Source organism: Poecilia formosa, unplaced genomic scaffold, assembly GCF_000485575.1.
Source record: "Poecilia formosa unplaced genomic scaffold, Poecilia_formosa-5.1.2 Scaffold164, whole genome shotgun sequence".
NCBI lineage: Eukaryota > Metazoa > Chordata > Actinopteri > Cyprinodontiformes > Poeciliidae > Poecilia > Poecilia formosa.
The window spans coordinates 280,219-295,112 of NW_006800103.1; the positions used below are offsets into that span (position 1 = coordinate 280,219).

Sequence of the window (14,894 nt, forward strand, 5' to 3'; positions counted from 1 at the left end):
TGTATTGGAATTCTCCCACTAAAATAAATGTATACTGACAAGAATGCAGCCTGGTTTTTATGACTCAATGCAAGTCGCAAGGGAAGTGGAGAAGTCTAAACAGTAAATCTTTACATTTAGCTATCAAGGAGTTTTATTCTGGAAATCTTATCCTCTGGGATTTTTCTTTCTTATAATTTTTTTTCAACATTAAAGTTATGAATAGTTCCAAATTCAAGTTAATTTGTCTCAAAACCTTTAGTTGCCTGTTGGAAAGCTGAAAATAAAGAGAGACTTAATTTTTCAACATTGGAGTGAAAGCACATATCCAAATAAACTCTGCAGAAAGAAAGAAAGAAAATGAAAATTATGGAAAAGGCTACACATAACCAAAACTATAAACAAGATACTGACAGATTTCCACCAAAAAAGACTGAAAACTGAAATTGAACCCAAACTGCTTTAATCTAGTATTGTTGTAGGGGTGTGAACACTTTTACAACCAGATTAGTGTATAGTGCAGCATTTTTAATGTTTTCCTTGAAACAAATTTTCAATTGAGTTCTATAAGATAAATGTTATGTTATAGGGCAAAAGGGTTTCTGAAGTGACTAATCATTGTCTGATTTTTTGCACCATTTCAACCTTTTTAAAAAGAATGTTTACACTTTCTGGTTCATCATTTTTTTCTTCTAGTTCTCTTAATTTCCAATAACAGCCTGCGCATTTTAAAGGCATATTCAGATGCATCTGCTGAACACAAGCTAAAAAGAAAGACAGACAAAATTACAAAAAGAAAAACTCAAAGACCTTCAGAACCCCCGCTTTAGAAAGCTTGGAAAACTATCGATCCAGACAACTTGAAATTATTACGAGACAGTCGATCAAAAAGTCTGAGGCGGTTTTGCACAACACTTTACTCTCGTCAATTTTTTTTTTCTTTGCAAATCATTTTATCGAATGACACAAAGTAAAATATATTTTCTGCTTCAACATTTCTCGTGTTTTGTGTGTGATGTAATGCCGGTGCAACTTCATGTCAGCTGAGCTTCAGAGTTCTAACTTTAACACGTCATGAGAAATACCTGAATACGTTTCTATCTCCAAGTTCTACAACGTACGTTAATGAAAATATTAAAAAAATATATATTTTTTGGTAATTTAGTTAATTAAAATGGATAATTTTGCATTAAGTATCTTGCAGAATGTGAGATGACATTAGGTGGGGTAGGGTTATATTTTTATTATCTCAGTCATTCCCCAGCACATTATCACACATGGTGATCCAGTAGAAACAACAGTTTACTGTAAATGTCTGCAAATGACCTTTTAACCTCTTGCTTCCACATATTCTGCTTTCTCAAGCAGTTAACGGCATCATTAATATGACTAAGTACAGCAGCTAAATTAGCTTGTTTACCGTCGCTGGCCTGCACCTGGACCTAATGGGATGCCTCCTACCTACGCATGTAGATGAGATGGCAGGAAAAACACGAATAAATGTAAGTGAACTGATGAAAGCAATGCTTTAGTTGTCCAGGACTTTGAATTAATCAGGATAGGAGGAAGGCACTCTCAACAGAGGCGTCACTATTGTAGTCCTTCATACACGAGTTTCTTTCACACAGAAAACTTATATTGTATCGATGCTCATAATGCATTGACTTTAAGATTATAATACACAAGCAGAACAATTTAAAGACATCAAGGAAGAAACTGTTCTGAATCCACCAGACTGAAGCAGGATTCATTGATCTGCAGCATCAAATTTCACACTCAAATTTAAACCTCTGAGGTAAATGGAAGGCAATGTTCGTCCACAATTTACATCAACATCACCGCTAAAACATACTTTTCCAGTATTTGTCTGACAAAGAATGACAACATTGCTGAAATGCACCAGTGTGAATGTTTTCTTTCGCTGCTCTCAAATAAAAATTTATGAGAATGGATTTTACTCTGGCTTACAGAAGCTTTGAATCAAAGTACAAATGAAACAACATCCCAAATTCAGTCACCGTCAGAAAAAAATGATCACAGAAAACAACACAACCTATTTTCCCATCTGTGGCTTAATACTTGTGTCTCTCAGTAACTGCAGCTTGTCTTACTTCTCTGATTGTTCCACAGTCATTTAGTGAGTTTTTAATACCACCAGCTTACAGTGACTTACAGAAGTATTTGCAGCCCTTAGATTTCTTCATGTTAAATCATATTACAACCACAAACTTCTGCGTATTTGATTTTGCCTGATGGACCAACACAAAGCAGAAAATGAATGCAAAGTGGAAGCAAAAGAATATTTTTTCAGAGGCTTTTACAGTTTAAAAAATCTGAAAGGTGTGACGTACGTTTATATTCATCTCAACCAGATTCCTTCCAGGATCGACATGTATTTAGCTCCGTACATCGAACCTGTTTACAGCCATCGAGCCTGTTACTAGTTACAAGCTTGTAATGCCAGCAGCATTACAGAAACCAGATAGTTCTCCAAAACTCTTTGAAAAGAAGAGATTGAACCTGGTCAGGCAAGTTGCCAAGACACTGAAAGCAACAATAAAACAGGAGTAAAAACCTGCAACAGAAAAAGTACTGGTACCAATTTAGATGTGGAAACAAGCACTGAACAGAACAGCATCTTTCACCATAATCCCAATAAATTTAACTGACGTTTGTGCCTGTAACAGGTATGAATACTTGAGCAAGCCACTGTATTTTCATATTTTGTACAATATAAAACTCTGGCAGATGGATTTGTGAACAGCAACAGATTTTATTCCTTTTAATTTTGCAGCAGGGAAAACATTGGGAAAGGTGATAAAATCTAAAAATGAAGCTACATTTCTTCGGATCCGACTTACTTTTATTTTTCATAATGATCATAATCATCTGCCTGACCTTTCCTTATAGATGAGCTTCAGACTCAGCCACATGCATGCCAGCACCTTACCTTGCACCAAAGTGTAAAAGGAGTCTATAGACGATAAGTTTGTTGTTATGGAAACATCCTCATCCCTCCCTGACGTCTCTATGTCCACTGCGATGGCTCCTGAAGACATGTCGCCGTGGAGATTGGTGACCACGCCGGTGGGGAAGGTCACATTAGTCAGACGACCCTCGCTGTCATAGCTACCAGGACAGAATGCAGGAGAAGGAGAAAGGGGACATTAGATGTCATTACTGTAATGAATCCTGCCGATACAGAGAAAATGACCTGAATATACATACAGGAAGCAAGTCCTCATATTTATTAAGATGTGTAAAACGCCCTAAAATAGGTTAATCATTTGTCACAGCAACATCACATTAGCATAAACATTTCAGCAAGATTCAGTTTTGATACCTTTTTCAGTAATAAAGAAGAAATATTTTCAACTAAATCTCTTCTTGGTACGTCCAAGATTTCCTATACAATGAATGTAATTGAAGAATGTTTAAACTGATATTTTATCATTACCTTTATCAGACTGTGTATGAACCTAATTAGTAACTCATAACATGATTCTCCTGTTTACTAGGAGTATAACTATAACATGGCATATATAAGCCCCTTTTCATTCCTCAAAGCAGGAAGCAAAGGAGAACATGGCATTCGTGTAAGGAAGAGATATATTACACTCCATGTAAGGAAATGGCTACAAGGAAATGGCATCTACCCATATCTACATATCTACATATACTCACTGCTCTAGTAACAAGTTCAAACTGAGAGAAGCAAGGCTGAGCGAGGTCTCACATTTATCTTGTCAGGACACGTCTTCATCACACAGTGATGGTAAAAATTGCAGAAAAGAGTGCCATCTTTGGGTTACCAACTCACCATAACAACAATCCATAATCCACTCACTCACAAACATAAAAGTCCAGTGTTTGCTCATCTATTTGAGTTCCTTAAATGAAACTAAGATTCAGATTCTTTGCAGCAAACGATCCAGGAAGGATTTGGTCTGAAACGGAGAATAAATGAGTGGAAAAGCATCTCATGCCGCTGTTGAGTACAGCAGGCATGAAAAGGCGACGTTCACACAGCAACTCTTCATGCTCAGTTCCACATTTTTGCTGAAATCAATTTTTTGTTTTGCTCATTCATACTACTAATTAAATATGATCAGAGTCAAACTTCACGAAGGACCTGCATGAAGACGAAGAAGGGAGGCGTCACACAGAATCACCTCGTTTAACGAAGTAATAATGGATGCCGTCTATGGATTGTTTTCAAATTGTTGCGTAATAGAAGCCGATATTATTGCCTCAAGATAATAGCAATGACCTTTTGTGGAGCATTCACTGTGATGTCTGTAGAGATGTCTGTTTGGATGCAGAGACACAAAACATTATCAGAGTTTTCACAATTATAATTTTCGGCCATTGTTGGCATCCAGATTTACCGTGTCTGGCGTCTCCTGGTGAACAATTATGACAAGTCTCACATCAAAGACGTAAAATCTGGATAAAATCCAACATGGCTGTTCAGATTGGACACGTATCAGATTCAGTGTCATATATGGAAGTGGAGCAAGTTGGATATTTTTTGGGTTAAAAGATCGGAATTGGGCCGTTCAGACAGATTCGAAAGTATCACAAACTCTTTCAAGTACCAGGAGACCTTAGAATAAAATCTGGTGTCCTCTGGCAGTTAAATGAAGGCTTGTCATTATTGGTTTTTACAAAAGGATAATGATCCAAACACATCTTCACGTCAACACCAGAAATGATTCTAAAACTGACATAAAATCAACTTTCCTCCTTGGCCATTCGGCAAACTGAGTGCTGTCCTATTGGCAAACATGTTCATTTCAGCAAGTGAATGAATTAATCAATACTTACACTGTTATTATCAGTCTTGCCAACTTTCATATCCCGTCAACAGTGCAGTCACAGTCTGCGCTCTAGACTTTCTTTTGCCCTCAATCTTCCATCTGCCTGATTAAAGCTGGATGAAAAGTCTTCTCATATGTTACCGCTGCCCCCTCATCCTGGATCCCCCTTCAGCAAGACTGATTTCAACCAGCTTCTGAAGACTAAGTGCTTTTGATGCTATTCATCGTCTCATTTGGTTTCTCTCATCAGTTTAAGTCTTATTTGTGTGAACACGTCCCTCTTGAAACTGAGATTGAGTGTTTCAAAGAAGCTAACCTGCACCGGTAAAAGCAGAATAAAACAGAAGAAACACGCCAATGGTGACTTTGTTAACACTGTGCATGACTGAACGCACACTCTAAAAGGCTAGACTTTTCAGTGGGAGGCTATACAATGAAAGGTGATTTATTCATTTGACCCAGAGGAGCTGGAAGGGCACTGTAGCAAACACACAGGTGTGTGTTAAGTGTCTTAGTAGGAACACTTCCATCTGCCGCCTCAAACCAGATCAGACCACAGCACAGCTCCAACTGTGGCCTGAGGCAAGAATGGAGAAAAGACCAAATCACAAACAAAAGCAATGATGAAGAGCAATGAATTTGTTCATGCAGCCAAGCAGCAATTTAACAAAAACCTGAAGCTCTTTTATATGTCTAGTGTCTTTAGAGAAGATTTATTTATATTTGAATGAGGGAAAATCTGTTTGATGAAGTCCTGGATTGCGTAAAAGAGCTCTTAAATAAAGTAAGATTGTTTGTCCCTGCCGAAACCAGAAGATGTGGACTGATGGTGAATGACGACATATAATGTTCGGACATGATCCAGAACGCTGCACCTTGCTTTTTCACTAAAACCAGGAAGATGGAGAACATCACCCAGTTCTAAAGTCCTTCACTGGCTCCCTGTAGCTCAGAGAACAGAATTTAGTTTATGCCTTTTTTGTGTTTTTATGATGTCAAGCCTTGTTGCTGAAATGCACTATATAAATAAACATGACTTGATTACAACAGAGGACCACCTGTGTCAAGTGAAGTGGACGTATCCTCTTCCCTAATGACCAAGGCATCAACAATGCAATTATTCTGGAGCCTTACTTTCATCCTCACATAGCTGCACAGATTGCATTCATGCATTTAGATGTGACAGTCAGTAGGTGGCTTACTCATAGAATGTAGTCCAGCCAATTTGGATGCTCTTGGTAGCCAGCAAGCCACTGTTGCCATGGTAAGTAAATAAAACCAGTTCCTGACCCTGAGCCGTGAGAGACTTTAGACCTCCATTGGTCCCGATTGTCAGCCAGATGACCTGTGTATTAAAAGATAAAATAAAACACAACCAGACAGTCAGATGGTCGCCATGAATCCAGAACAATCTGTGACTCATGGCCATCCTCAAAGAATGCAAATGTGCAAAAATGTGAACATCTCACCTGATTATCAGGAGCCACCACACGTACAGGCATCCTGTTGGTGTCTCTACGGACACGGAGCGTGTTCCCGCTGCTGTCTGTCACCGCGGTAACATCCTCCTCGTTGCTGAGAGGACAGGAAAGCAGAAAATGAGAACAAACTGAACTATGCTTCAAAAAAATGCACCGTTACAGTTTTATGGTTTAAAAAAAGAGGGGAAAAACAGTAAAAAATGTCAAACCAACCTGTAGCTGAAGTTGTATTTGAAGTCTCCAGTGATCAGAGACATGGTGAACTGGTGAGTCCCATTCGAATCAAACACATAAAGTTCCTGTGAGGCTGGAGAAGCCACTTCATAGGAGCTGGGACCTGAAGCCAAAGAGCCTGCAGATGAGTTAGACAGATGAAGAGACTCTGATTGGAGAGAGACTCATTTTTATTCTCCAGCTCTTGACTTTGCCTTATTAATCTAATGTACAGCGATTATAGCAGCCACTTGACAAACACTGTGATTACTGACCATGTTTGGAGATGCTTTGTACTGGTCAGTCTGATTGGACTTTCATGAGTTCTGACCGGATTTCCAGTGAGGACTTATTGTTGGAAGTGATGCAAATATGGAAAATAATGCATGGACTGCAACTTACTAATGTTACTACTTTAAATGCCAAGCAGTAGGAACAATTTTTGGCATCTATATTAAATGCTTTATTATGTTCCCTCTAACTTTTTTTTTCAGCTGGCATTTTGACAAGGAGCTCCTGTGTTTATTTTCCCCAACCTCCACGGCCTAACCTGGCTCTGAAGAGAAAAAAAAAAGAAAAGTAAAAAGAGAAAAGAATCCTCCTCTCTCCACTTTCCACTGCCACCCCATGTTTGTTCAAGTAAGGAGATTGAATCCAGCAGAAGATTCAATATGATCTGTTGGCACCAAAACCTTCATTGACATGTGTGGAATAACAAGGAGTTGAACTGTGTTAAACTGAAACTGAACAGTTTTAATTAAAACCACCTGTGATTCCTTTTAATATAATTAGAAATGTGTGAATACACGAAATGCAATAAAGATAAAAATAGATGAAAGCACAGGAGTGATTAGTACAGGTGAAATCCTTGTAGAAGAAGATAGAAACACTAATAATAAAACCTACATGATTGTTGCTCTGGGCTAAATACTTGAGTGGGAGATTTTTTAAAACACTTGAAAACAATTCTTGTTTGCTAAATGTTATTAATTCATAGTAGAAAATCAGCTTCATTTAATGTTTCAACTCCAAAAGATGACTGTCTGAAATCCTTTAGGTGGCACTGTGACCTTTACTTTCTGGGGTTTAGATCTTTCTTTCTGAATTAAGGGGTAATTAAATATAAACTATTTCATCCTTTCTGTGACAATCAGAAAACACGCTAGATGATTTTCCTTGGAGGACTCTCCCTAAAAATAGACTGAGAAGCATGAATATGTGTATTAACCTGATGAAAAGTGTGATTTTTATCAACTCACAGGCGCCCCCTGCTGGTTTTCCAGCCAGTCTTGAATATTTCAGAGTTCAGAGGGATCCTTCACAGATCCCTCAGCAGAAATGCAGCATTTATGAGTGGAGGCCTAAAAATAGCTCCATCTATAAATGTTCGTACCGGTGCGTGGCTGGTTGCGTCTTATTGCCCGGATCCGAATGTTTCCCAGATCAGCCACGTACAGAGTCCCATCCGGCGACACCACCAGAGACGAAGGGCCGCTAAGCCTGGCGTCTTTAGCGTAGCCGTCTCCTGTCTGATAGCAGTCACAGTTGGCATCGTTCTGCAAAGACAAACAGGAAGAAACCATCATTCCTTGTAATATATATAAATATCCTGATGGATGTGAAGGAGCAAAACGCTGCTGTAACTCTGCAGTACCTTGCAGTCACAGTCAGATAGTGCACCAGCCAGATGCGTAATTTCTCCATCAGTGGACACCTAGGAGTACAGCAGAGGATGTACAGCTATGAAAAATATTAAATAAAACAGCAGCCTGGCATTCTGACAGAAAACAAAGGAACAAACTAGAGGAATTAGTTGAAAGGATCGAATATTAGCAGAGAAACTGATGAATAATAAGAAATAATATTGATTCAGGGCTCTGGGTCACTGAAGTATTTTGGCCATTATTTTAGAAAAGTGGCAATTTGTGAGTAAATCAGTTACATGTTTATTCTAACAAACTACCAGAGAGTGTAAGAACGTATCAGTCTTTTAAAACATTTTCTAACTTAAAGCCATGGTTCTTAGATAATCAAATATGGAGGCACAGTTCATGTGGTTCAGTTTTTTCTTTCATGTATTGAGGTAAATTTTTGTGCTGTATGGCTTTTTATTCTTTTTAAATGTGTAACCTGATCTGTTTCTTCAGATAAATAAATGTTTTTTATTTATTTTGATGATGGAAGGATCTTGCCAACTTGTCTGTGTTGCATTGTGATTTATTGTGTTTATACTGATTGTGCCCTGAGGAACTACAGATGAAAACTAGCCTTTATGCTAACTCTGGCATATTATGTGATGTGCATTGTCCCTTTTTAAAACAGCAACATTCAACAGTACACGCTGCAATACATATTCCTGACGTAACCTGGAAATATCACTAAATGTGAGCGAGTGAATGTGCCGTAAAAATGCGACAGGTTACTTGTCGAATGCGGTGCATCTTCTTCTCATCTGTCTCTGCGATGTAGAGGATGCCGCTGTAGGACAGAGCGATGGCGGTCGCTCCCTCCAGCATGGTCTGCACCGCTCTCTTTCCCATGGTGTATTCTATACCAGGCACCTGGCAGTGCATGGGACGACCAGCCACTATACGGACCTGAACACACACACACACACACACCACACACACACACACAGGATATTGTTTTCCAACTCAACTTTGTTTTAAACATCTCCAAATCTTTCTGCCTACGGTGCTGAATGCTAAATTACTTCACACTTTACATAAAATCCAGTGAAGTTTGAAGTTGTAATGTGAAAAAACGTGAAGAAGCTCAAGGGTGTGAACATTTTTGAAGTTAAGTGCAGATGTGAAACGTACCTGTCTGTTTTCAGTGATCTGTAGAACAACGTTGTTGTCCAGGACGTAGATGGAGTTATCCATGGGGTTGATGGCGAGATCTGTGGGCCATTCCAATCGAACCTGAACAGAAGAATGACAGCTTCGTTTTCCTTGGATCATCAACCATGACCTGCACATTAAATATGTGAAACCTTCATCCCAGCTGCAGTTCTAACTCCTGTGCTCTCCCTCTGCGGTATAGACCTGAATTCTGTCACACAAATAAAAAGAAAAGCAAACAGCCTGCGCCAAATACGAGAAGAAGCAGCTTAATGTGTGCGAGTGTGGAGCCGTTTCTTTACTCGTCTCCTTTCTGTTATATGCAATATCACACACTGTCAATCTGAAAATAAGGTGTAATAATAGTGTACTATTTCTGACTCTCACACTCCCTACTATGTTCAGCTTTAGTCTGCAAGTAAATACATTCAGACAACAAAGAGTTTCGCTGGGGACGAGGGGTAGAAAGAAAAACAGAACAGAAATGATTTCACCCAACAAAACTTCTTCTCTCATTAATACATTCAAGCTTATCTGTGTTTTCTCTGCTTCACTGCATTCAGTCCCACCAATCACAACCAACAGGGGTTTACACTGGCTCCAAGCCTTCACTTTAAAAACAGCAGTGTGCTACAGTTGCGCTGTGGCTGTGTTAGAAATGCTCTGTATGTTAACCTGTCTTATGTGCATGCTGGTATCGCAGGTCAAAGGTCGTGCAGAGGTCAGGTCGTTGCTGCCCAGCACTGTGGAGATGATTCCGTTACGATCCACTTTCCTGATCATCGTTCCGTCCACAAAGTAGATGAGTCCGTTCTTATCGGCTGCAATCCCTGGAGAGAAGAGACAGATTCACAGGACAAAGTTTAGATATCACACAATTTATCAACCTGTTAAACGATGAATTATTAAGATTTTACTTAAAATTGGTAGCACAGACACTGACCAATGACAGCAAAGATGGGGTGGAAAATGTAAACAGTTTGAATTTTAGGAATTTTACAAATAAAGAGGAAAAATTTAAAAGCTACTAAATATATTTAAAATACTGACAGTACAAATATAAATTCAGTACAAATCAAGAAAACAAAAAAACGTTCTTCTCTGCTACACTATCTGCAAAAACACATAATCTTATTTTCTGTTTAGTTTCTATTGGAAATATCTTAGACCACTCAAAATAAGACAAAACCAACTTACAAGTAACTTCTCAACTAGAAACAGGAGATTGTTTTAAGTCTGTAGTTTCTTAAGATTGATGAAAAAATACTAGATGCACCAGAAGATTATTTAATTTATAACAAGAAATTTTTCCCATGAGTGAAATTATCAGCCAGTGGAACTAGTACTTTTTAAAATCAATATTAAGGAATTATTGACTTAAAACATACTCCTACTTTTTGCTGAAGTTATTTTTATCTTATTTTGAGCGTACCAATATATTTGCTCGAACTAGACAAAAAAATACTTGGCAAGATTTTATGTTTTTGTAGAGTAGAGATATAAAATGAACCTTTTAGATGAAGAAAACTTCATCAAATTCCAAGTGAATCATGTAGGAAGGCTGCTTTTCCCCAGATAAGAACATTTTTATGCAACATCCACTGGACTACGTAGTGCAAACCTACTGCACTATTTAAATTACACAGATTTGTGAAATGTAAATTCTGAAAAACCTGCACTTCGACGTTGGACATGGTGTCGTAAACATGTCATACTGACATTTTAAAATATTCCTCCTTTGACAGTTACAGAGCTCAATAAGCTCCATAAGTGTCCTCGGATGTTGAAGGCATCCCTGTATGAACTGCTGAGTTTGGTGAAAGAATCACAGCACTGATATTTTTAAATTACCACCTTGTCTGTCTGGACAGATCCACACAAAGCGTCAGAGCCAGTCCTGTAAATGATATACTGACCCACTTGATATTCTGTTCCCCTCAAGCACGAAAAGCATTCATAATTCTCCCAGGACAGATGTGGCTCCAGAGTGAAAAACTGCCATCACATGCAAAACTGCAGCACCGATCAGGAAGGAGCTTAGCTGTGAAATCTGTCTGCACATCCAGCTTGTGTCACTGGGGTTCAGTTTCAGCTGCTTACTGCTGCCTTCATAGGACAACAGTAATCTAACAAGAACACAGCGAAAGCTAATGAAATGTGTCGGTTTAAACCTTAACTTTCCACGGCCATCCGAGACTTCCCCGCTTCCTGCACCTCACACTCTTATTGTTCATTTCTACAGCATGATGGAACGTCGCCGAGCAGCAGGAGGAGATACAATCCTGATTAAAATTTTAGGTAGATGGAAATCATTCGCATTTCATGCTGCTAGATTTTTTTCCAGGGTGTGGAATTGATGTCTGTTATTGCCATTCATCCCTGAATATGTTCATTGCTATTCAATAGGAGATCAGGGGAACATGCAGTGGGCGCTGTATGCTTTGATAAAGTGTTTCTGTAAGACAGTAGTTGTGAAATGTGTTGTTTTCAGCCATCAGATGAAAGTCCTCAGTCCGGAGGGAGACACACTCCATATAGCCAGCAGCAGTTTGACGCCCCTACGCAACCTGAATGTTCATTGTTCCTGGGGGATCCCAGGATGAGCTGCACGATGTTTATCATCAGAGGGGAAATAAAAGGTAATCTTTCAGTCTTCCTTATTTGACGCTTTTGTGCAAAGTCCAAATGGGTGAATTTATGGCATGGGAGGAGATGTTTTATAGTTTTTAAGGCCTTCTTTTGTAACTTTCTAATGGTTATTGGGCTGCAGGCAGGTTCAGTAGAGTCTAGGTTCAGGATCTACCTGTGACTTTACAGAGTAGCTGTTGGATCCTGTAGCTCAGTGTGGTAATTTGTGTTTTTCCAGGCACAAAGTGCCATTTAATAGGACAGTCAACTAATCTTGTAACATTCAATTGTTATAAAAATGCTGTATATATCAAACCTAAAAGAAATTTGACTTCACAATTTGATGCCCTGAGATTGGGCCTCTAAAGCTCCTGCTCTTTCCGACGCTCTGCCTTCAGGAAATCATCATAACAGCACTTCCCCCATTATGCCGCTTGCAATCAGTCTTAGGACGGTTGGACTTAGATGTAGTTCGTATGCGCTCAGCAGATGCACAGTTCCATGTGGTGTTTGGTAACTACTGCTGCCGCTAGTCTGGGGGAGCGGAGTGGGGAGTGGCAGGGGAAGGGTGCTCTATGAGACAGAAACTCGGCTAGAGATTGAAGCTACAAGGAAAAGCTTTGAGTAAATAGGTGGTGCTTTGCGAGAGCTAGCATTTAGGCACCGCTGAACGGTTGCCATGGGAGATTCAAACATGCATGAAAGAATCAAAGCAACACTCCAGGTATGTTTTTGATGAGGGAGCATAAAGCTCAACAAAGTCGACGACACATAAAACAGAGCAAGATAAGCTGATGGTCCAGGGATTAAATGTTATGTTTGTGTGTTTTCCCTACAGAGGAGAAACAAATTTTAGTCAGATTAATAGGAAAATAGGTCATGCTGGTCATTTTGGTATCAAGCATCAAGAATCCTGAGGTGAGCGAAGCATCTGAACAGAGTACAATGAAACTAAGTAATGTAATCATTAGTGCAGCATTTGAGTCATAGTTGTACTTATTCTGTAACACTGGCAAACATGTGGTAACATCTGAGAGCTGTGAAAACTTTTTTTATTGATGTCCAAAAATTAACAGCAGCTCAGATTAACTGCACTCAAGGCAACGTAAGCACACCATTTTCCTTTAGGCATGTGGCTTCCCTTATCATTCAAATAAAATGTAAATAGTGTAATGGTGGACAAAAAGTCATTCAGTACATCCAGCTCAATTAGTGCAACACTACACAAACCAAATCAGTGTGAAGACCAATCCTACACACAGAGGAAAGAGAAACCATCAGGTCTGACAATAAGTTCAGGGTGTGACTTAAACATGAACCTAAACAAATGGCTTTTTATGTGTGCTGCAAACTAGATTTAGAAATATATGCAGCAGGTTACAGGTGTGTGTGTGTGTGTGTGTGTACCTTTTGGTCCCAGCAGCTGTGCCTCTGTAGCTTTTCTCCCATCACCACATCGGGCCTCATCGAAAGGAGGACACTGCTCACCTGTGCCAGCCACGACTTCTCCATTACCTGAACACACACAAACATTTACACACACTGAATTTGCTGCAGAGTTTTCCAAACACGGAATATCAGACAATAATGGAGAAGGATGCTTTCATTTCTGCCAACACAGGGCTTTTCCTGTGGCTTGTGCTTACTGTTGAGGTCCCGGGCGCCGCTAAGCATCTTGGGACGGTAAATTCTCCTGGAGTTGGTGTCGGACACATACAGCTGTCCTGTTACTGGGTCAGTGGCCATGAAGTAGCGGTGAGCAGGGTTGTTGCTGTGGAGGACAGAGACAGACAAACAAGCACAGAATGAGGATCAAACTTCTTTATTTGTAAGAGTTTGTTGGGCTGACGGCCTTTTTTTAGCCGTAGTAAGGATGAAATAGACTCAAAGTTTTATCACAATGATTTGAGATTCTATTGTGATGATGATGAAAAGTTGGTAACTATTCTAATGCTGTATGTCTGTTATTTACAATTGTGATTATTATTATTATTATTATTATTATTATACGTAGATGATTTTGTCTTGATGAGTTAGTTTTCTAACCATTTTGTCTATATAATTTATTTGTTAACTCTGTAGCCCAGTACATTGAACAGGAACATGGATGTTATCACATGGTTTTAATTACAAATTTTTGATAATTACTGAGTCAGTAAGTGATACATTTCATTAAACTGAATTAAATAAATTAAAAGTGTTCACTTCTTCCTGCAGAAAAGTAGCGGTAAACAAATTGTTTTGTTCTAGGTTTTGTTTGCACATGTTTCCTCTGTCCTACTGACGCCTTGCTTTCTTGTTTTTATAAACCTGTTTGAAATAAATACATCAAAATAAAAGTTATCTCAAACTAACTTTAGGTGACTGAATGCCACAGCAATCATAGTCCCACAAACACGACTGATCTTGAAATAATGCGTAAAAAGCTGCTTTAGGACACCAATCGCATGAAGGTGCGATTTGTTTCAATAAACTGCACACAGTAACTACATTTAATCATATTTTCAAATCAATTGATGCTCTAAATAAAAATAAAAAACATGGAGAACATAGTAAAATTAATAATCTCAACAACACAGACGATTTCAGGGAGTTTTAAACATCATTAGTAGAAATTTATCAATTAATGATAAATTGAAAATTCTTATCACGATAAGAATCACGATAAATGATAAATTACCACTACTAATCCTTAGCTTGACAGGAAGCAGGGCAGAACGAGATGCCATGCAGTAAAAGGTCACTGACCCCACATGGAGCCCAGATGAATATTGTAAGTTACTTTTTACGCAACACATCCTGCTGCTTCCAAGACTCTGCTTTATTGGTGTCCCCCGGCCACATGAAACAACACAATTTTGTTTCGCTGTATACTTTTCAAAAATACAAGAGATGACAACACATTACTTGGTGCTTGTTTCTGGTTAGAA

General features: G+C 38.9%; 1 protein-coding gene across 14 annotated transcripts in view; it reads right to left on the minus strand.

The window, feature by feature from the left end:
- Positions 1-14,894, minus strand: part of LOC103146627 (teneurin-3-like) — a 290,558-nt gene that overhangs the window by 18,675 nt on the left and 256,989 nt on the right. For all 14 annotated transcript variants that reach the window (XM_016677778.1, XM_016677776.1, XM_016677777.1 and 11 more), the window contains 11 exons: positions 13,611-13,735; positions 13,372-13,479; positions 10,012-10,166; positions 9,316-9,417; positions 8,917-9,090; positions 8,148-8,207; positions 7,887-8,049; positions 6,494-6,632; positions 6,269-6,374; positions 6,002-6,144; positions 2,930-3,108 (listed from right to left, as the gene is read on the minus strand). In XM_016677778.1, coding sequence (XP_016533264.1) covers positions 2,930-3,108; positions 6,002-6,144; positions 6,269-6,374; positions 6,494-6,632; positions 7,887-8,049; positions 8,148-8,207; positions 8,917-9,090; positions 9,316-9,417; positions 10,012-10,166; positions 13,372-13,479; positions 13,611-13,735 — 1,454 coding nt within the window. The remainder of the gene's footprint in view (positions 1-2,929; positions 3,109-6,001; positions 6,145-6,268; positions 6,375-6,493; positions 6,633-7,886; positions 8,050-8,147; positions 8,208-8,916; positions 9,091-9,315; positions 9,418-10,011; positions 10,167-13,371; positions 13,480-13,610; positions 13,736-14,894) is intronic.